The 21,839-nt window shown below is 41.8% G+C and overlaps 1 protein-coding gene across 7 annotated transcripts in view; it reads right to left on the reverse strand.

Moving 5' to 3' along the window:
* Positions 1-19,174, reverse strand: part of AASS (aminoadipate-semialdehyde synthase) — a 30,305-nt gene extending 11,131 nt beyond the window's left edge. For 2 of the 7 annotated variants that reach the window (XR_010469577.1, XM_065048840.1), the window contains exons 1-18: positions 19,049-19,174; positions 16,793-17,013; positions 15,706-15,882; positions 14,975-15,059; positions 14,194-14,261; positions 13,934-14,080; positions 12,865-12,943; positions 12,645-12,772; positions 12,349-12,497; positions 11,040-11,162; positions 10,777-10,888; positions 10,179-10,238; positions 10,016-10,083; positions 9,015-9,056; positions 6,125-6,246; positions 2,492-2,621; positions 1,504-1,614; positions 358-466 (exon numbers count right to left, since the gene is read on the reverse strand). Coding sequence is in view for 6 of the 7 variants with exons in the window: in XM_065048840.1 (XP_064904912.1) it covers positions 358-466; positions 1,504-1,614; positions 2,492-2,621; positions 6,125-6,246; positions 9,015-9,056; positions 10,016-10,083; positions 10,179-10,238; positions 10,777-10,888; positions 11,040-11,162; positions 12,349-12,497; positions 12,645-12,772; positions 12,865-12,943; positions 13,934-14,080; positions 14,194-14,261; positions 14,975-15,059; positions 15,706-15,882; positions 16,793-17,005 (1,923 nt within the window). In the remaining variant the exon portion in view is untranslated. Of the gene's footprint in view, positions 1-357; positions 467-1,503; positions 1,615-2,491; positions 2,622-6,124; positions 6,247-9,014; positions 9,057-10,015; positions 10,084-10,178; positions 10,239-10,776; positions 10,889-11,039; positions 11,163-12,348; positions 12,498-12,644; positions 12,773-12,864; positions 12,944-13,933; positions 14,081-14,193; positions 14,262-14,974; positions 15,060-15,705; positions 15,883-16,792; positions 17,014-18,348; positions 18,470-18,794; positions 18,915-19,048 lie in introns of those variants that run through there. The other 5 variants (XM_065048841.1, XM_065048843.1, XM_021294912.2 and 2 more) reach the window with 5 other exon arrangements.
* Between the last annotated feature and the right edge of the window lie 2,665 nt (positions 19,175-21,839).

Genomic DNA, 21,839 nt, shown 5'->3' on the forward strand with positions numbered 1-21,839 from the left:
TACCCTGCAGAATCCCCATTAGTTCTTCAACTTTCTACTGATGTCGCCCCACAAACGGGCCAAATCAAATCCGCAGTGGACAGGGGAAACCAAAAGAATTTCACTGAGGCGGAGTGTCAAGCTGTCACACTGCAGGCACTGTCCATAAAGAGGAAACCACACCACACTCTGGGGCAAAGCCATCTCAGTTGATGGTCTCACCAACTGGATTAGTTGGCACCAAACTCCAAGCATCACAAAAAGTACAGTGCCCAGAGCCCATTACAAACCAGGACGTGACTGAAAACTGGCTGTTGGTAAAGTAACAACTTTACTAAGAACATCTTGGCAGAACTACACACTACCTGCCAACCTTACCGTGGCACCAACTTCTTTTGCCTTGTCAATACATTCCATCGCCAACATATGATCAAGACCAGGATCCAAACCCATTTCACTGATAACTGTAATACCAGCAGCTTCTATGCTGAAAATAACAGAAATGCAGAGCTGTCAGAATAATCACTGTTACTGGCCTTTCATTCAGGAAATCTGTCCAACAAAGGCCCAGCAAATTTTCCCCAACAGCATAAATGCTGGGCTCTGTCTGCAGCTTCTCAGAAAAAAACAGAAGCAGATGTTAAAACCTGAACAGTGACAATTGTCTAAGAGTCACTGTAGCCTTAGTTTCTCTCACTTTGCTGAAACATCCAGGGGCTGGTGGTTTTGACAAATGAGAAGTGTCTTCCTTTTTTTTGAGAGAGAGAGAAAGCATGACACAAGAGCATCACAGCAAGAAGGGGAGGAAAGGCCTCTAAACCTCCCTCATTGTATGCAACGCTGGTTCTCTACCTGTCCAGCTTTCTCTGCTTTACCATTTGTAGGGACACAGCATGGAAAATTCTCATCTCACTTGAATTTACATCAGTTTCCAGTACCATGACTGAGAGGGAACACAGATAAAGCTCCATGCTCAAAACAACTGTCAGTCATATAAGCAGGACAAGAGAAACATTAGAATAGCTAGAACTGTCACCAATTTGAGACTAATACAGTAGGTCTGTCCAAAAGAAGTTGGCATGGAGGACATTACTGTAGATACAATAAGTCAAGGATGAGTTTTTGTTCGGGGAATGCAAAGGATGACAAACAAGCTTGCTGTCACTGGTAGAACAGGACAGCTCAGCTTGAAAATCAGCCCAGCTCAAACATCCAAACAGGTTTGAGGGGAGAGGGGAAGGCACATTAACATGGAATAACATGGGGCATGCAGAAAAGCACATTCCAGTGTTCAGAGCACTAGTCTGACCAGACTGGGATATGCACTCGTTTCTCTGCTCTGCCACAGCCTCCACGTGCAACTTCGGGCAAAGGCACTTAGTCCTCCATCATAGAAAGGCACGGGGAAAGAATGCAGAAAACAGTAATTCACACTAAGTGTTGCAGGTGTAACAGACTGCGAAATATTCAGATAATGTACTAAAGAAGGAAACACCACCAGGGAGATGCTACTCTCATACCTACCTCTCCTGGAGTTGTTTCATAGCTGGTGTCAAGTAGCTCGCTGTGACCAAGTTCACTTTGCTGTCAATACATTTCTTTGCAACCAAAGGATGTGCTGAATAAGGCAGCAAACTACAAATGAAGGAGAATTATGCAACATCAAAATCCAACCAGTTACTTATGCTGTCACTGGAAAGACACTCACAAATGTTTTTTGCATGCCTACAAAAGAGCTCAAGCAAATGCAGGAGTCACACCTGCCTCGCCCTGAGCAATTTCATACCTACATCAGTGAAATGCTACCCTATAGGACAAGTATTGTTGTATGCACTCAGAACAGGCTGCAGGACAATAGTGGAGTCAGTCTTTAGACAGCATCTTTTGTCACACTTCTCTTTGTAAAAAACAAACCACTGACCTCTTTTCAAGGCCACCTTCTAAACTGGCATGCTGGAGGTTTAGAAGATGCAAAACCGTAAAGCCATCCTTGAGAAAGATTGTATTACAATGATCTTGCTGAAGTACTTTGTGAAAAGCATGCTCTACATGGAAAGGAAACAACACTCATGGCATCTGGGGCAAAAGGGACAAAATGGCAAGGACTATGAAATCATTTCCTCCCATTTCAATACCTGGAAAGAGATCTTTCTCAATGGGATAATTCAAGAGAAATGACAGAGATGTCAGAATTTTGTCTCTTTCAAAGACGCAAATATGATCCCAGGAACACCTGCGCTGGTGGATGCAACTGGCCCCCCACACTCAGAAGGCTTTCCACGTAACTGGTGAACACCTCTGAAGAGATGCTGCAGTCAAAGCCCCTTTGAAAGAGTCCTGATGTCTCGCTACATGAGAAGGTAGTGGCCAATTACAACTATTTACATACACAAATACAATGCCAGTTTTGGGGCATTAAAAAAAAATTACCATGTTGACATGTCACTGAACTAGAGGAAAGCAGCAGCATGACTTAGGATTGAGCCTATCACATTTTACACAGAATTCTGACCTGATTACAAGGTCATGTTTCTTCACCAAAGAAGACAGTTCTTCCTCATGCTTCAAGACATCCACATGAACTGAAGTAACATTGCTGTACTTGTTCGTCAATTGTTCCAGTTGTTCCTTCATGACAGATGCTGTTTTAAAAGTAAAGCACATCAACTGTTACCTAAAGATGAAGGTAAGTCCAAAGCGCTCCCATGCATAATGATGATTTGCATATACCTCCTCCTTTCCAAAGAGAAGCAGTTGCATGGACTTCTTCCTTCACTAACAGTGGAGGAGAAATCAGGTATAAAGCACCTTACTTCCCCTAAAGGACTCAGTTTTATTACCAATTGCCAGTGTCAAGTCATAGCAGTTATAACTCAAGAACAAGAATCTACAAAGAATCTCAGAAGTAAAGAACCACTCAGTGCTAAATTGTATAACAAGAAGTCTTGTAACCAATTAGCAACTTTGTTGTTCTACTTAAAATTAACAACAACTTGAATTGCAGTTTTCCTATCAGCAGACTAGGTCAACACAAATTATTTATGCAAAACTAGAAGTTATCTTGCTTCTTTTCCACTCTATGACAAAAGTCTAGAAGATGAGATAAAGGACTGTTAAACCCATCCTTGTGCAGTAGGACACTCCAAAACCCCCTGACTTGCTTGCATCACGTGCACGTGTCCTCCCAGCATGGTATTCTACAGCAGCACCATCTGTATCTGCCAGCTAACTGAGCACCCACGTGGTAAGAAAACAGATAAACTAAACAGAAAGAAGCACTCATTCACACCTAAGTGGTTTCTTTAAAGAGAGGGGGGAAAAAAACTGTTGAATCAATGCATCTCTTGTCCAGAAACGTGTCACGAAAGCATCTTTAACTAGTTACAAAAACCCAACGTTTATTAGGCGGGGTTGTGATCCACCCCAAAAGTATATTCCAATGCCTTTAACTTTGACCCCTCCTAAAAGCCTGTGGTAAGATATATTCTGGGTTTTAAAACAACATACACACAGGAGATTCAGTGTTTGGCAGCTCAGATGAACACCTGCCTAGTAACACCTGGTAAGTGTTGAAACACACTGAAAAAACATTAACAAGTTTTCAAAGAACAAGTGACCAAACCACTGATAGACAGATAGAAGCAGATTCTTTTGGAATCCTTAGAACTGCACCGTTATTTTCGATCTAGAAGCTGGTCAATTAAATAAAATGCTTGAGGGTGAAGAAGGCAAGTAACAGTCACACAGGAGGGACACTTGGATGTGGATGTTCAGGCTGGAGAAAAGTCTTAGCAATTGATCACAAAAAAGCAGCAAGAGCTGTAGTAAACACTTCTATTGATACAGAAGGTGGCTCATCTGAACTTGAACAATAATCCTGCCATATGAGGTCTGGGAAAAATAAAATAAAGGTGACCGGCAGAAAAACACAACAGCAGCTCTACTATGCCCAGTGAATCAGTTTTTTAACGGTAGTAGCTGTTTCTGCAACTGGACACACTACTGGTAGACAAGCAAGAAGCTGACTACAAGTCCAGGAGGGGAAAAAGCTCAAAGAGGAAAATTTGTTTTTATTTTTCAGCCTGTGCTTGGTTTAAGTGAGACAGGAAAACCTTAACTAGTTTTAAGATCTTGATGAGCATGTAGGTTCAACACAGCTAATTAACAGATTTAGCAAGCACACACATGCCCAGAAAAGCTTACCCCATCCGTCATTCCATGTAGCTGCACATTTATAGATAAATCTGGTTTAAAAAATAAATATATTTCAAAACTCTTTTTCTGTACATTTTAACAAAATTCCTACTTACAGCCACGAACAGCTTAGTAGCTGGAAACAAGAACGGCTCACATCATTCACCAATTTTAACACAACAAAGATAAAAACATTAAGCTTTTGCTCAGGCCAAATATGAGCAAAATGCCCTGATTCAATCTTGACTAGTTTCAATATTTACCTATGGCTTAGTCCTCCCAATCCTGCATATGCTAATATTATCACTAAAAGGGAGAAATCCAATCTCTGCTTGTCCCCACTTGTTCCTTCCTATTATCTTGCTCCTACTGCCATCAGCACTTTCCATTGTAAATAAAGCAGAACTCAAAAAGCAATCCAGGTTAAAAGTGACCTGTGTTTGCCACATCTGACCAAAAGTGAATTGGTTTCTGTGCCAGCTCACTGTGCTGCCAGCACAAGGACGGCAATGGGAACACAGCCAGGAGAAGGGAGTGGGCAATGAAGGCAGCAGGTGGGGGGCACAGGCTCACAGAGAATTAAAAGCATCTGTGCCTCTAACTTAGAGCCTTGTTTCCTTATGGCCTTTCCAAAGTCAATGGGAAATAAACATTGCCAGAGGGTGATCCTCTGTACCCTACTAATCAACTTGTGCTGAGAGAAAAGAGCTTGGCAAAATCATCTACAAATTCAAAACAAAAAAAAGTTGACTACATGAAGGTTTCCCAATTAAATCCAAATCATTTGGATTTAAAGTGGCAGAGCCAAACAGCAATGAACCAAACGTGGCACTGCAATGTGCATTTTACGCTTTCTTCATCTACCTGCCTGCTGCCAAATACTAGACAAGTAACACATTCGTGTCTCCTTCCTTCTGACCTTGTGTGTGTGCGCTGTAGAAATCACATGTTTTTAAGCTACCCAGACAGGAGGCACCTGCTAAGTTTACACAGTGCTTGGCAAAACAAATCTTCCAGTTCACCTGGTTTCCCTTCCTGCTGCTGTATTGCAGGGACTAGATGCAGCCCCATTCTGCTGAGGGATGGACACTGCACAGTGCTGGGACCCTCCCTGGTCACCACATCAAGCACTGCTCATAACAAATGTGCAGCTTCCTCAGAGTTCCTCTCTTCTTCCTGGTACATCTTTTCCCAGGCGTTAAAAGCACTATGGTTATCACCACAAAGGGGAGCAAAAGCAGCCAAGTATGAAAGTAGGATGAGGGGAAAAAAAGCAAACCAAATCTACAGCAACAAAAATGAACATAAATACAATGGTAAGATTTAAAGGAAACCACCTCCCAGCCAAAAGTCTTTCAGGCAAACCAGCCTGGGTGTTAAATCTGAAATCACTGAATCAGGGTAAAGTCAGCATCAAGGGTATGAAAAGGCATTTTTGAGATGCCCAGCCTTCAGTATGCTACAAATAAAACCAAAACACAGGAATAAACAACCTGGCATGTGGGGCTGATGGGAAAGTTAAGAGTCTGAAGGTTTAGCACCACAATATTGGTTATAACAGCAGAAGATCCACTCGACGGCTATAAAAGCAATTTCATCTGGTTGTGTGAGGCTGAAAACACATCTGAGCACAAACAAAAGCAGCCAACTAGCTACCAAACCAATCCCAAGTCCGAAGCAGGTTAGAAAGAAAAATATTTCTAATTGCCATGTGGTTTACACATACAAACAGTAAACTTTTCATGTAGCCATGTCATTTCCAAATCAATTATATAACCTTAAAATGCTCAGAAAGCTACAAAATCTTTTTCTGCTGTGCACAATAGCAAAGATTTTCTTTATCTGTTCTCAGAATCAGATCCATGTATTACTTATGAGAAAGGTTCTGCCGTGCTGGCAGGTTTAAATAAGACATAGTTTTTCAATGAAAAACAAGTGAAGTCTTACATACCAACTGTGATGTCAACGTTGGAATCTCTAGTGAGATATTCGAGTACAGGGCCAGAGACGTAGCCAGATCCGAGCAATAAAACCCTCTTCTTATTTCCCATGTTCATGAACTGAGTGTATTCCCTAGGATGTGTTACAGACAAAATTAAAAACCATGCAGAAGAAGGAAACTGTAAGCAGCTAAAGCTAACAGAATAAGTATGTTTTAGTAAGTCTACAAACAAAGAGCTCTATTTAGACCAAAAGTCAAGTTCCTGGCTACCTAACCCAACACTGAGCAATCACTGTCTACTCCTGTTCCATTCGTCTTCTGCATATCTTCTAGTCTCTTTCCTCTAATATAATCAAGATGAAATCTGTCAACATCTCCACTGCTTCACCAGCTGCTATTCAACATTTTTTTCTCAGTTGTCACTATATTTTTCTCAATGGCCAAATGACTGTAACCTGGTCACTTGAGTGCTCCCAAGCTATCTATGTCATGTTGGGCTGTCAGAATAGGATTGCAGGCTCTGTCTTGCTCCCTTTACATCACGGGTAACTGTTAAAGTACACAAAACCATGGTGGTGGAAGTGTATTTTAGATAAGTTATAGCAGGTTTATATTAGTCCATAATAGGAACACAATAACAAATAAAAATCAAATCAAAGCTAATGCCCAATTAAGAAATCCTGTTTGCAGACAAGAACTCAGATTTGAAAATCATTGGTGTTTCAACCAACCTTCTACTACTCTCCTAAATAAAACTGAGTAGCTCTCATGTTGACATTCAATATAAAATGTATTCACATCAGATTCACAGCAGATTTCTTGTTGCCAATCAGAATAACCTAGTTCAGCAGTTTAAATATGCTCTCACAAATGTATAAATTGTAGCAGCAAAACACATTCTGTTTGTTTATAATTATTTTTCCATTTAGCTTAAATTTGCATGAAATTGTAAAATTAAGACTGTAAAACTGTTTGCCTGAAGTATCATAGCTATGCAGATAAAAGCTATTCAGCTAATTAAAAAATTTGTCTTAAAGCACTTTTTACTGTTGAAGAAAAGGGAGCTGTTCATGGCCCTATTGTTTAACCTAACTAATGGAGATTGGGTTTTGGCTTTTCCTATCTCATATCCTGAAAATGAATTTCAATAAATAGGTAGGACCTTTGAGGATACAGACTTAGGGGAAACTTCATAAGTGTACAAGCGAGTGCCTCAATTTCCCCTTTATCTGCTGAGAGTTTACAGAGGAGTAATACTGAATTGTGGATTATGCCACAGAAAGAATCCTCACCTGTAGCTGACAAGCTCACAGCCACTTTACTTTAAGCTACTGTCCTTAGAAGAGAACTAACCGTATGTCTACTAAATAATGTTTGGTACAGAGCTTTGGGGGGTTCCATAAAGCACCCGTAAGTCAAATTTTTGGTTGTGTTTTATTCAGTTCAAAAATGCCTAAAGTAATGAAAGGTGCTATTGCAGCCTGTCAGAGTAATGCCTACATATTATAGCATGACAAGAGTGGTACTGCATGGAATAAAGCATGGCATGAATTACCCGAGCACATTTAGGGGAACAAGGCCTTAAACAAGTATTGAAAGACTGCCCTGAGTAAAGAGAGTTAAATCAGTACCAAAACCTGTATCTGTATCATCTGTCTGAAGCACATTCCAGCCTGCTAATTGTGTCTGAGTATCTATAAAGTTTTAATTACTCTCCAAAGTTCCAGATGTTCCATCCTCCCTTCCTCTGCTTTCAGGCTTACTTATTTTTTTTAAAGTTATTCTTCTCAATTTATTAAATCTGAACGTGATGTACCAATATATCACCCCTCTAATCAATCTAAATCAGTACTATAGGTTACTGTACATTTTGACCTTCATACAAGTTTTACAGATTTGATTTTTTTAAAAAGTTAAATCATTATTTAATCCATTCACAGAAAGCCTCCTAAGCCCATCATATTAATTCATACGACAAACCCAAGGACCCTCCTCCTCCTAGTATCATTTCTAACAGAACATCTTCTGCCACAGCTACACACTCAAGGGCAAGTGAAGAGAAAGAATTTCTTTTCACCCTTTACTTATAGTGACCAGGAGGGGTATGCAGGAGCTTGGAGCAACTGTGTTGATGAAGGACAGACTTCCTATATGAAAGAAAGCTGGATTTTGCAATCAAATTTATTATCATATTTATTAAAAACTTTTCCAGGGCCTAGAATGAGGTCACATGTGGACTGAACATAGCACGTCTGCTCTAGGACAGGCACAAACATGAGCCATCGAGAGTGGGAACGGAGTCTGCTGTCCCAGAAAAGACCATTTCAGATTATGCCTGTTCTCTACATACAAGTTTAAATAACTCAGTTATGTCAATCTATGAACAAATAACAGTAATACCTGGAGGTCCCCATTGTTAATGCAATATTCTACTGCAGCTGTGGATGAGGAACAAGTAGCAGGCATGAAGCAAGTAAAGGTGAAAAGATGGAGAAAAGTTTGATAAATCAAACTGCTCCTGCATTCTGATGGCACCCAAGCCAATTCAGCTCATAAAGCCTGGCTATCCTATGTCTGAAACGTTCATTTACATCCAAAGGGTATAAGCAATTAGTCTAAATAGAGCCCTCAGAAACTATACTAGGCAGAACGTAATACATTGTTAGAGTAACAACACAAGCCACGTAGTTCCTACAGGCTCTGAACAAGAGCCTATCTCTAGCTAAACCAGCACACTTCAAGCAGTAAAGTTCCTGCTTTCATTTGCATTTTCTCAAAATTTTGCAAAGTAAAGGAGGGTTTTGTTAGCAGGTCTTGCTTTTCTGACAGCCAAGTGAGCAACACAAATGAACATCACATGCAACACACAAGTCTGCAGACATATCAAAAATCTACCCACAAAAAAACCCTTGGGAATGAAGTCTCCAGATTCTCAGGGCAGCTCACACAAGACCACGCAAGTGATTATGCAGAAAGAAAGAAAGAAAAAAAAAAAAAGAGAAAGATCAGAAGCAAACAGCATGTTACTTTGGGTGGAAAACACAACCATAGTTTATCAGGCACAAGTTCATAACCAGAACTCCCAAAGCTCCCAAAGTAAACTGGAGAAGTGTGGCATGCAGAAGTCAACCCAGCATGCTTTCTGTGCACAGTGCGTGCAGTGCTTGTGGTCAGGCCAATTTCAGCTTCTACATGACATACAATGCAGCTGGCACTGACCATGACAGTGGTGCCCACTTCTTGTCAAATTAACACTTTTCATAGGTAAATAGGTGTTCTTGAATAACAGGGAGCAAGGGGAAGTGATATAGAGGTTATTTATACTTTTGTTAGCTTAATCCACTCCATGTTGCTTCTTTCATGCTACCACTGGCTGGTAACTACCGAGACAGGGTACAGATGAAGTGGTAGCAAAAGCTGTAGCTACAGAAGTGTAATGAAAAGTCTGAGAGTCTCACAGAGGCTCCTGAATACATCCAGTCACAGAACAATGCTGTGCAGCACAGCACTTGAGCCACACGAGAGGAAACCAGATTCAAGAGGACCTTTCCTTTCAGTCATTCCTTTCAAAGGACTGCATGTTATACCCATTTTAAAAGGACAAGGAGTAACAGAATAATACTGGCATGTGACTGTTTTCTACTTCTGATAAAACACTCTTGAAAGCATAAGAAAGAGAAAAATGACCATTTCTTCAACTTCAATATAAGTTAGTAACAATAATAATTCAGACAATGTTCATGAAGAAAGAAGGAAACCATAAAGCTAGGTGACATTTATATCAGTGCGAGATAGCAGCAGACCATCAAATCACAAGAGAAAATAAATACAAAAGGGGAGAGAGAATGCAGGAGTTTTTAAAATCCTCAACCACACAAACTTTAAGAAGCTACACATTACCTGTTCTCCCTCAATTTCTGGATATATTCATACTTAGCTGTCAGTGAGCCATTGGATGCAATCACTGCCTAGAAGTACAAAACACAAATGTTGAGGTGGTTTTGTACACCTGTATGTTTTAAAGCAGAGGAAGGTACACAGAGAGGCAAATTGCAAAACTTACATCTCGAACAACAGGTGAGTAATTCTGGCTTTCAAGAGGGTCTGAGCCTTCTGATAACAGCTATGGAGAGAAGTTTTTCAAATCAGGTCATTTTACCTTGTGTTTTCTTTTTTTTTTTTTTTTAAGTAAAACATCAAGATTCTAAGCAACATTTAAATACAAGCAACCATACCTTACAGATCTGAAATTCTCCTGGCACTGATCAGTGTCATTTAACTTTTAATAAAATGCAGGAATTCAAACAGCAGTCTGATTGTGAGCTACTGTTGTGTGCCACAAGAAAATCAGATTTAGACCTCTACTGTAGGGTCCAGGAGCAATGAACTACCTGTCAGAGCCTGTTTTCTGCGTACAGAAAGTGTTCTTGACAAATCTCTAAGACATCCAGGTCACTAATGTCTCATTCACATGTTGCTTTTTGGAAGCATTGCCTCAAGACTTAGAAAGGTTTGGGTTTGTGTTTTATGTTGTTAAGTACAAAGTCAGTTATGTTCTACAGCAGATTGCTTTTGAAGGTATACAGGAGACCAGAAAAGCAACACATAAGCAGATCAAATTCGAAGTCTTTTACCTTCTTGTTGGACACAAAAGACCTTACCATCTCTTCGATATACGGGAAAAGCATATCGCCAAAGTACTCTGTTGCTTCTATAGGAAGCTGCGCTGGCAGATTGTCAATGGAACACATCAGAATCCCAGAGCCTTCCACACTGAAAGAGAGAACACAGCTCTTCTAACTACTTCTCCTTTGTATCTGAAAGGTACCACCTTTCAGAAGTGTTTTAAATGCATGATTTTTCAGTAAAACATTCAACTGTACAAATTCCAGAGGAAAGCAATAAAAATTCAAGGCTCTCCCACCTGTCATGAATAATATGCTGGTCAGCGTCATACATACAAAATGGACTGTCAATTGTTGTACACTCTGTCATAAATTCTATAGATCCTCCTGTGTCTGCTGAAATGTCACATATTGCCAGAAGTCTAAAGTGATTAAATAAAAGAGAAAGGAATATAGCATTACCAAAATTATTAAGAAATATAGGCACAAGAGATCATAAGTGAATAGGAAATAAAAGAAACATGAGAATATCTATCAGACTTGTAGTTTCATTAATCTTAACCAATTCAGAAGTCAACACAAACAATGACCTCCAGAAACATAATGGAAATCTGGCCCTACCATAGCCATTTCTATTCACATCAACAGGGTCCATATCTCATGCTTAAGTTCCCAAAGACCAGGAGGATCCACTCATCCATCATTTTTTTTCTACACTCCATGTACTGTCAAGACCTCCCCTTCATTATCCATCTACCAGTTCCCCCAAGTTGTCACTGGGCAGTCCTGCACTACAATAACTTAATTATTGCAAAGGGAAACCAAAAGAGGTGGCTGCCTCCTTCCAGTTCACAGGCAGCTGGCACAGGTGGAGCACTCATCAGCCTTACTCACGACCTCTGACTGCACTCAAGGTTAACACTTCAATTCATTATTTATCAAGTGAGAGAGAGAAAAGTGTCAGGAATGGGCAAAGAAGACACAAAGGCCTGCTTCTTCACCAGAATACATCACCATATCCTCCCCAAATCCATCCCCAAGCCAGTCTCCCAGAGAGAAATTACACAGGGATGTTAGAGAAAGGGTGAGCTCCCACCCGCACTGAAAGCAGTCTAACTCTGGATTTGTACTTCACATTCCGTCCTTAAAGCCATTCAGGGTTGTGCAGCATTGCAGCTACTTGCTACAGAAGTCAGAGGTGTTAAAGAACAGTTACTGAACTTGTATAAGCCAAATGACAGGGTCAGAAGAATTTCTCCAACGAACTCCACAGAAACTTCTAGGAATAATGGTGCTGTAGGTACATTTCCCAGTTAGGTCATATGGTTTGTATTGCATTCTGCACAAGGATCAGCGGCAGAACTACCATTGCAGAAAGACAACCGATACCTGTTAATCATTTGCACTGTGACGTTTGCAGAAACTCCAAACTGTGAAGATTTGCAAAGCACAGAAGAACGAAAGCAAAACCAACAGGGTGTTTTGCAACATGCAAGAGGAACAATGTAAGAAACAGAATAATTTCATAGATACTGTGGCACAACCACTTAGGACTACAACTTAATCATGGTGCTGCAGAATTGTTACAAGTGAAGAGAAGTGTCTTACTTGTGTGGTAACTCAGGACAGCCCTCCACTGCAGCAGCAGCAGACCTAACTGGTGTCAGCAGCTTCTGAACATCCTGTCGATTTAACAAGCGAGGAGTATTTTGTTCCCAGTATATGCCATTAATTAAACAAGTTGTATAGGGTGCAATCTGCAAAGAAAGTCACAGTACTTTAAAAAGCTGACAGCACCTTAACTAGTGTTTTAAATGAATGCTCTCTCGATGGATATGCAAAGGTGTAGTAACTACCGACAATCCATGTGAAACCTTTCACAAAAGAACAGAAGAGATGCTCACATCAGTGTTAAAGCGAGAAGTGTAAAGTTCTGGATGCTTATCATAGTCTACTGGATCATAAAGTCCATCATGTTTCCTTATAAGATGATGGTGACGACTTAACACTGTCCCATAGACTTTTCTGAGGTCTGAGGTAAAAAAAAAAAAAAAAAAAAAGGAGCTGTTACACTTGGACAAAAAGAGTTACAGTGCTCTCAGTCACTTTACTGACACGGCATACCTCCATGTCTGGAAACTTCCTTTAACTCATGGGGTTCCACAAACTCATATGGGAGGGCAGTGAACATTTCTTGAGCACCCTGTAAATCATGAAGTAGGATTCAGAATGAGCAGCGAATAAAGGAGTAGTGTAACACTGCTCATCTCATGTGTGAAAACAAATATAAAAACACCACGCACAACTTAGCAGGCCTGCCAGAGCATATCTTCAGAGACATACAAACTGCTTCACACATACTCCTGCTTATCCAAAACAAAGCTGCCTCATCTCTACGTACAAGGAATTTTCAGCATTCCCCATTTCTGCAGGATGCCTGACCCACAACCCAGTGTCTGGTTTATATTTCTAATGGCAGTGGCAAGAGGCCTCAGCTCCACCACAATAAATGGTTCTGCTGCCGCTCTGAGGAACAGTTTCTCTTTAGGGAAGACCCCTGGAGCCACTCCTCACCAACCAGGCTGTTCTAAAGGAAACGAACTTCAAGATGACTTTCCCAAAGACCTGTCATTATAGAACACAGGCCTTCCAGTCACACCAGCTTTTTGACAAAAAGACAAACATTTACATAGGCAGTGATTCCACTTTATAGCTGGAGCCTTGTCAATTGATCTTTGTTGCCAAAACCAAGAGTAAGCTTTTTCCCTATGTTGTAAAACATAGTTCTGAAGTCCAGCAGTTGTAAGCCAAGTCAATGCTATAGAAACAGATATAAAAACTCAGCAAGCATTAGAAAAAGTAATTATTTCCCCCATACTTTACTGGGGTGATCCAACATACCTTGTGAGTCCAGAGTCAACAGAGGGGAGAGAGGGAGACAAAAATGCAAGTGGGAAAGGAGAGAGGAGCAGTAAGATTTAGCCCATTTTTCATGGTAAGAAGTTAGCATGGTCAGCCTTGTCAGGCACGTTCTCATCTTAAAGGCATTAGTGTAGGGTATTACTGGCAAAGGAAAACCTGAAGTCCAAGCAAACAAAATGAACTCATCAATCCATTTAACCTGCTATGTATCAAATGCCAAGAAGTTCTATTAAAATAATATAGCATTTAGTCTTGAAAACAGAATTCCTACCTTAGAAACATTACCAGTGCCTGTAAACACGAATGTTAAGGGCCCAACTGACTTTGGCATCAATCCCAGTGAAATTTCATACCCGGCATCCCGTACTGCCTGCACAGCCTGACTGCTATTCCTGTAGTTATGTGCCATCCCAATGTGCTGAAATGAGAGGCAGAGAACCATCAGGAAATTTTCCATATTCAAATACAGATAACTAACAGATGCCCAAATGTCATTTGGCTAAAGAAAAATACATACACATATACTCTTACCATGAAGGGAGTGTGATGTCCCAGAGCTAAAAATCGTAATCCCAATCCATGCAGAATATTGATCATTCCTATTGTTTAAAAACAAAGAAAAATCAGACCACCAGTGTTAATTATGAATATGCAGAGTTAAAAACAGCAGAGACTGACTGAAGTCTAAAATCATCCTGGATATTTTTGCCCATGTTTTAATATTAATATTCCTAAAGAAAGTCTACATGGAACCAGGGAAGGAGAAATTCAATAGCAGGCCATGCTTAAACCTGCTCTTGGCCCACATTACGCATTCCAGCACTATTTAATACTCAGATATCCTTTTATGAGATGCATTCACATCACGAAGATTCCAAAGAAGGCGATAATAAGGAGAGTCTTCCGAAAAAACAGAGTTAAGTTCAGTAGAAAGGAATCAGAACCATGACTCACAAAAATCAGTGTGAATGGATAACAGATTGACAAACAGATGATGTTCAGACTCACAGGACTGACAGCAGCCATGTCTTTCAAAAGTCTGTTCAGCTGATCTCTTGATATTTAGTCTGTGTCAGATTAGTTGAATAGACAAACGAGACTTCAAGACAACATAAAATAGTAGATTTGCCAGAAATCCACAGCACTATTTGACATGTCTCATCAAAACTAGGGAGCACAGTACAGAATGGAAAAAGGTCTTAAAAGCAAGAGTTAAAAAAGCATTGCAGGCCTCAGCTTTCATGAAACAGACAAACAGAAGTTTTACAAGAAGTTACTTGTTGCAAGCCTGCCTTTATTTTATGCACTATACCTGCTACACCAGCCCACTTTCCAAAGGCCACAACTCGCATTCCTTTATGATCAACCATTTTTTCATAGTCAAACAGTCGAATTTCCTGAAAATACATAGCAAACTGAGTATTAAAATTTCCAGTGAATGCCGTGAGTGGCATTCCTAGGTGCTCTCCTAGGAACTACTTTTTCATATGCCTTTGTCATCCTTCATGAGGGAGGCTGATGGGCATATATGGAAAGAAAATAATTCATAACAAGATTTAAGTATAAAAATAAAAGCCTAAAGGTTGCACTGAACTCTTGTTTTAAAGAGTCTCTGCACCGCCCGCACACTCCTGGCACAGAGCTCCCCAACGTGCCCCTCCAGCTGCTGCAGATCCATTCACATCCTCTGCCAAGAGGCTGCTCATTTCTGAGTGAACCGGCTGCCTCCTGCTGTAACGACCGGGTTCACAGCTTCTCAACAATCCTTCGTGCTCACACAGCACGAACCTCTCTGGAGCAGACAATGCTCGCAACTCATCTGCCTTATGCATGTGAACAGAGCAGCGCTGCAAGCATGAGATCCTCTGGGCAAGAAATCCCCAGCTCCAGGAAAGGACACTGAAAACAGTCGTCATTCGCTTTCTCAGATACGCATGCTGCAAGTGACCATCCCGGGCAGCAAGCTCTTGATCACGCTTCAGCAGTAACTTCAGTTTCCACCCCATGCTAACAGCCAAATGTCTTCACTATGGCACCATTTACCTGTCTTAGAATCTCATCCAAAAGGCGCATGTTTGCCTCTTGGGCTTTAATAGTGTGAGAGAAGAAGGCATAGTTCTTCTTAGGGATTAATTTGTCCTCTGGAGGTCTTTTCACACCTACTATCAGAGAAGCCTCAGAAATATCTTCTTGAATAATGCTACCTGCTTTGATGTAATCCTATGAAAGAGAAAAATCCAAGTAAATTTTTCTGGGTGTGTTCATATTCAGATCTCAGCACATAAGCAACTAGAACTGAGGACAAATAGATAATTCTACAAAGCAGCAACAAGTTACTGCATGCAATACATTCACAAACCTCTTTATCAAAAGGAGTATCAAATTTAAAATTAATTTCCGTGCCAACATCCTATTATACAAGGCCAAAATATAATTATGTGTTAGTAAAATCCTTCATCTTAAATTCACTGACTACAAAAAAGATAACTTACAACATTTAAAGTATCTTACAGTATTGCAATAATGCACAGTCCTTTGTAAGATGTTGAAATACTTGGAAACAAGTTTAGAGAAGTCTGACAAATTAATCTGAAGATTGATGATGTGATTTTATAAAATTGTATAAGACTAAGTCCAAGCAGCAGAGCAATTTCTAAAAGAATGTTTTTCCATATTAATTTTTTTTTGTTCTCCCTTATCTCAAAAACATATTAAAACTCCTTCTTTCAATATTGTAGTTATGTACCTAATGTGATCTGTACTGAAAACCAGTACTGTGTCTTAATTAAAAGGTGACATGTGCAAGTGAATCACTAATTCTCTACTCACGTTTCAATTTTTATCTGTTGGCTCAGATACCTTACAGCACAGTATTACTGCTGCTACAAGAACTGTAAAACCTCCCAGTCCTGAAGCTCACAGCATTAAAGAAAAAAAAAAAAAAACAAAAACAACAAACAACACCCAAAAAGTCCTTCTTTTTCTCTCCACTAGGACACAATGACTCCTCATTTAATAACAAAATTATTAATATGTTTTCCCATGTATATCCTTTGAATATTGTTTTTCCTGCACTGTGGTTAATAAGTGAACTATGTTTTTGCTTACCTAACTCAAAATGAGACCTTACCTTTTCATGGATGGCTCTCCGGTTTGACGGCTGCACCAAGACCTTGTATCCCATCTGTGTCAGTTCCTTAACATGCTTTGGTGCTAGAGGTGCTCTTCTTTCCCACGCGTTGACATCTTCTCTCCTAATTGCCAGCACGGACTTATGATGGCGCCAGCACTTAGCGTGATGGAATGCACAGCTACCATTTGTGTGACTAAAGGCTCGGAGCATGGTGAAGCCTGATGGCAGCAAAGACAAACCAGTAAAATAATACATGTATATGTGTGCTTCAGACATTGTTTGTGCAAAAGTTCTGGTCTCCTTTAACATCTGCTGCAAAACACAAACCACATACTTTATACTCTAGTTACACCCTGCTTTTGTGAGACATGAATTTATGTTCAATGCATTTTGTTGCATCTCAGTTTGGCAGGATGTCATTACAGAAACAAATTATTTGTAATACAGTGCAGGAAGGCTTTTAATGTGTCCAGTGAACCAAGTTTTTAATTACCTGGCTTAAAAAGAATGGTGGAAACTTAAAGATACCAATTAAATTCACTTGCCAGCATAAACATGAAAAGACTAATCAAAGTTTGCATTAAGAACAGTAAGAAGTAACACAACGAAAGAAAACAGAACGCAGGCTATAATGCAAACAGTTGATTAAAGGAGAAAGGCAAATATACTAATTCTTACACAAGCTGAAAATGAAGATAAGGACAAGACCTTAACCATTGCTTAGCAGTCAGCATATGCGTGGCCAGGAGCGACAGCTTTTCTCCCTACTTAAAATTTTACTCAAAGTGGAAAAGCTTCATCAGGACATATTCCCACTGCAGACTGGGAATTATTTTTATTTTCTCTCTCCTCCTCTTCACTCCCAGTGAAGCGGACACGCCACTGCGCAGCTCTGCAGTGAATGGCCAGGGCTCTGCACAGGTCCAGCATCAAATACCTGGGAGCCTACGGATTTCAGATATCTATGCAATTAAAAGATGTGGACCTCAAAGACAGAGGCTTCAAAGATGTGAAGTTTGTTTCCAAAGCAATTTAACTGATAATTACATAAATCTCTGTATCCAAATAAACTGGAAAATCCTGATTGTCCTCATGCCTGCCTTGTAAAATCTCTCAACACCTAAGCCTTAAAAAGTTCTATTTAACTCCAGGTGTGCTTAAACAGAAAAATTATAATGGAAATAATAAAGAAGAAATAAACACAAGCACATGGTTCTCTACATTAGCTGAGTGTGGTCTTCCTGCCATCACTAAATTTGTCCACCAGCAGAAGTTACTGTAAAGAAGTTGAAATTACTTTATGACACTGCTCTTCAGCATGGTAAGAGGATCTTCAGACAGCAGGTCAGCACCTCTCAAAAGCAGAAGTCTTGCCCCACAATGTCACTGTTACTGCACACTAAAATGTAACGACGGGAGCAGTTCCTATGCAGAAATCAGTGCACTGTACACCTCACACCCAAGCCTGCAGTGAAGCAAATTTCTCTCATACAAGGAGTCCCACAGGAAGAAAAATGCCACTTTGGGGAGGGAGTGACCTGTCCCACACTTACAGGGTTACAGGGGAACAAGGGCAGTAAGCAAACACTCCGTGTGACGTCTGGCAGGCCAGAAGCTCTTTTGCACGCCTCCCTGTGTATGCTCAGGCTTAGCCACAGAGATACGGACACCCTGCTGCAAAAGTGAAAGCAACTCCAGAATTCAAAGCCTGCAGACCTGGTGAACCCTCCCCGGCCTCCCCGGCACCTCAGCTGAGCGAGAGAGATGAACAGTGCCGGCTCTCCAGCACCCAGGCTGGGTGTGGGACCTGTTCCACACAACACCGAGCTGCACTGGCACTAAAATAACGTCGAGAAATATAACAAAGGAAAAAACAAAGCAAAAGAAAAAACAACAAAACTAACTACAAACAAAAAACAAAACCAAAACAGCCATGCATTTGATTACAGCACACAATTTGAATATGACCCTGTTTCTAGAGTGAGTTGAATGCACTTACGGGTCAACTTGCGCCTCCACTTATTACCTGAGACCCAGTTAAACTAAAGCGCCCGTCCCCCTGAGCCGGCAGCTGTGGGTCTCACGGGGTCCCTCCTGCTAGGAAGGACGATGCGCAGGATTAAATACACGTCCCCATAGGGGGAGACAGCGGCCGCGGGCAGCCGGGCGGGGGGTGCCGCGCAGCCAGCGGTCGGCAGTGGCCTCAGGAGGCCGGGGCGAAGCGACGGGGCCGGCGGGCGGCGCGGTACGTACCTCAGGCAGCGGGGCAGCACGGCCACTGGGCGCGCTCACCCTCCGGCCCGCAGCCCGCGCCCTGCCGACGCCCAGGACGGCAGCCAACCGCGAGCCGCCCTCCGGGTACAGCCTTCGCTGCCCGCCTATGGGAAGGGGCGCTGGCCGTGGCGTCACGGCGGGACTGGCACGCCCCCTCACCGCCCCCCGGTCGTGGCAGGCCTCACGGCCTGCCATACCCCCCCGGCGCCTGACGGGGTCCCGGGGGCGGCCCGGGCCGGGGGACGGTGGCGCCGGAGGGACCCCCCCTGCGACCTGTCACAGCAGGCCTTGCAGGCTTCCGCAGCTGCACAACGCGGGTACAGCCGCCGCCGCCAGCACCCCGCACAGGGGCCTCCCCGCGCCGTATCCGGAGCGCGGCCGAGCACAGGCCGCACCCGACCCCCACACAGCCCCACCGGCCCCCTCTGCACGCCTTTTCTGTAACACGTCGGCTCAAATTATTTATGGACGTTCAGTCACGTTGTTCCTTTAAAGTGTCTTTAACATGTTACAGGAAACGGTAAAAGTTGTTTTGTCTGACCAATGGAAATGGTACGTGATTTGTTAGTGTGCTGTTGCCAGTTTCCAGTTGGAACTTGGGCCTTGAGTCAGGTCCTTCATGCTGGGCCTCGGCTGCTAAGTTGGCTCATCACAAATAGTAAGGGGATGTTGTAACTATAAATCGTGAAAATTATGACGGTGTAAGAAACCACAGCCACATGCTGGGTTTGTGGAGTGAGGAAGAGCTTTCCTGTCGGAGGAAGGACGGCGGCACAGTGGGGCAAGCACACCTTGGCAGGTCTCCACAGGGCAGATGCAGCTGCTGTTACCAGTTTCTCTTAGCAGACGTGAGGACCTGGCTGCAGAGCGTGAGAACATGAGGCGTTGTGTCTGCACTCAGCAGAGCAACAAGGACCAAATGGTCTCAAGAGGATTTGTTCTCATCCCACTGCCACAGCAAGGTCTTGCTGTGATGAGGGAGAAGTTGAAGCCATGGCGCAGCCTGCTGCACCTGTACTAGCCGCTAACACTTAAACTCTTCTTCAGAGTGAAATTTTGATGGTACTGTCACTAGATGGCTTTAGTGGTACCTCTTCATAGCTTACTTGCTCCTTATATTTTTCTTGATTTTCTTTAAAACGTGCCCTTTTTTCATTAGATGACCCTGAACGTTTGCTTCTCCTTCTCCACCTGCTTCTAAAGGCAGAGTTTGACTAACAATGATAATCAGTAACTTCAGTTCCCTGGTTTAGATCCAAGTATTTTTCTAACTCATTAAGGCAGGACATGAGAACCAGAAAACAGCATCAAAGCTTGACCTGCACTTCAGGTTTGCTGCTGAAATAAATACACATTACATGGGAAGGTGAGCATAGGGAATGAGACCCAGAATGGATCAGCAGAGATTTGAGGGGTGAAAGGAGGTAAGGACTGAGGGAGAAGACCCATATTCTATTATTTCAGAGATTGGTAGGTGAATATTAGGGAGTGAGACCTGGAATGGATCAGCAGAGATTTTGAGGGTTTAATGCCTCAGCAGAATGGATGAGTACAAAGTCTTTCCACTCACTAACTCCCACTGTTCCCTGCCTGATCTCAGTGTCCAGAACCTTCTACAGTCTGCCTCATCTTCCTGCAGGATCTTCAACGCTTTGCTTTCCTTGCTGAAAAAGAAACTTACTTTCTCCAGCTAACACCTGGACCCTTATTTTCCTCAGCTCTCTGAGGTATGAGGTCTATAGCGCACCCATCCCTGTGGAAGCTCTTGTCCATCCTTCTGCTCTTCTTGGGAAGACGTCCATTGCAGTGGGTGGGGGCCGGGTCCATAGGTGGGAAGAAGTGACAGGGAGGGATAGAAGGACTTGAAGGGCACTACACTTTGGAGTCCTTCTGCCATAAGAACAAGGGCAGTAACTGCTCTTGGTTTCCAACCAAATAGAAGTAAATTAAAAAGCTACAAAAGGAGCAACAATAACAACAAAGACTTTCTAGATCAGAAGATGGGTTGTCAAGAAACAGTCTGTGAACGTACGAGGGATTGCAGACTGGCCCATGGCTTGGGCTCAGAGGAGGAAACTGTACCTCTCAACCACTGTACGGCAATCAGCTTGGACAAGAAGCGAAGGCTCCGAAATCATCTCCTACGTATAACATTATTAAAATGTATGAACCAGTTTCATCTGAATATTGAGGACCCAAATGTACTTGGTTAGACTTGTCTGTCAAGCAGTAAGAGACATGAAGAGTCTTATGTTCCCTTTGGTTCCAAGAAACAGTGAGATACAACAAGCTCTTTAATTGGCCCCGAAGACTTTAGGAAATACTGCTGTTGCACACGGGCACTGTGTATGTACCCACAATGTCTAATTTCCATTTTGTGGGCTTAATAAAGCACATATATAAATCACATGTGTAGAATATAAATATATCCATGCCTTTTAGAAATTGTATCTTTTTTTCGTTTCATTGATAAAGTTTGCTAAAATTGCTTCATTGGAGGCAAATTCAGTTGAAATGCAGAAAGTGTACTCTCAATACAAAACTACAAGAATCATGCCATTCTTCAGTCCTTCCACTCCATGATTATAAACTACTCATAAGAACTGATTTTTCAGGGTTTTTTTTTCATTTTATGATTAAATGCAAATATGGACTTTTGCAGTAATGAAGTTGTTGGTATGTGCAAAGCTGATTGTTCTTATCTTTACTCATTCACAAGATTCAACTGAAATATGACCATCGACCATGACACTGAAAAAAATGCTACACT

This window comes from Columba livia, chromosome 1, assembly GCF_036013475.1.
Source record: "Columba livia isolate bColLiv1 breed racing homer chromosome 1, bColLiv1.pat.W.v2, whole genome shotgun sequence".
Classification (NCBI taxonomy): domain Eukaryota; kingdom Metazoa; phylum Chordata; class Aves; order Columbiformes; family Columbidae; genus Columba; species Columba livia.